Genomic DNA, 848 nt, shown 5'->3' with positions numbered 1-848 from the left:
CGGTTCTCAACCTGTGGCTCGCGACCCCTTTGGGGGTCGAACGACCCTTTCACAGGGGTCGCCGAAGACCGTCGGAAAACACATCTATAATGACATATTGTTTTTGTGATTGATCACTATGCTTTCATGATGTTCGATTTGTAACCGTGAAATCGGGGGTCACCACAATATGAGGAGCTCTATTAAAGGGTCGCGACATGAGGAAGGTTGAGAACCACTGATATATAGGATGTGGAACTCCATCGATAGAAAAAAAAATCCGCATTATGAGCCGGTACACCTAGAATGCATAACCCGTGGACGCAGACAATAGGGTGGGGATGGCCAGGGATGGGGGGCGGAGGTGAGCTAGAAGGGGTTCAATGGGGGTCGGGGGAGAGGAGAATATATATAATACTTTCAAGGATAAAGATTTTTTTAAAAGGGTGGAATCGCGGCCCCAGGAGGTAGTAACACAGTTGAGAACGGAGTCGAGAAATCTCTGTGTCTGAATGAATGAGTCAACAGTCCAACTGATTAATTTATCTACAGACACACAGCCCGACCAATGAGTGGGGGCGTGGGGGGTGCTTTGCGAGGCCGCCCGCCAAGGTCCAACGGGAGAGAAAACACTTTTGGGGGGAAGGTGACCAACACCAAGAATGAGATCGAGTTCCCACAGCAGCGACGGACGAGGGTGGCTGTCCGGTGTGAGGTCTTTTCTCGGAGCGACCGCCGGGCGTCGAGCGCCTTCCGATCACACGTGTTCTGGTTCTGTAAGAAAAGATGGCCATGAAGACTTCACAGCTAAGGAAGAAAAACCCTCCGGCCCAGCCGGCGTGGCTCAGTGGTGAGCGTCGACCTAGGAA

General features: G+C 51.8%; 1 protein-coding gene across 1 annotated transcript in view; it reads right to left on the bottom strand.

The window, feature by feature from the left end:
• Positions 1-511: 511 nt before the first annotated feature.
• The window catches only part of LOC102240914 (glycoprotein Xg-like), a gene marked incomplete at its 5' end in the record, with an annotated part of 17814 nt that continues 17477 nt past the window's right edge, over positions 512-848 (bottom strand). Inside the window, one exon of the mRNA XM_014538416.1 lies at positions 512-753. Within this exon, the coding sequence (XP_014393902.1) occupies positions 737-753 (17 nt within the window). The remainder of the gene's footprint in view (positions 754-848) is intronic.

This window comes from Myotis brandtii, unplaced genomic scaffold (assembly GCF_000412655.1).
Source record: "Myotis brandtii unplaced genomic scaffold, ASM41265v1 scaffold1904, whole genome shotgun sequence".
Taxonomy (NCBI): Eukaryota; Metazoa; Chordata; class Mammalia; order Chiroptera; family Vespertilionidae; genus Myotis; species Myotis brandtii.
Note: the sequence above shows the minus strand (reverse complement) of the source record. Positions and strands in the feature narration are given on the sequence as shown.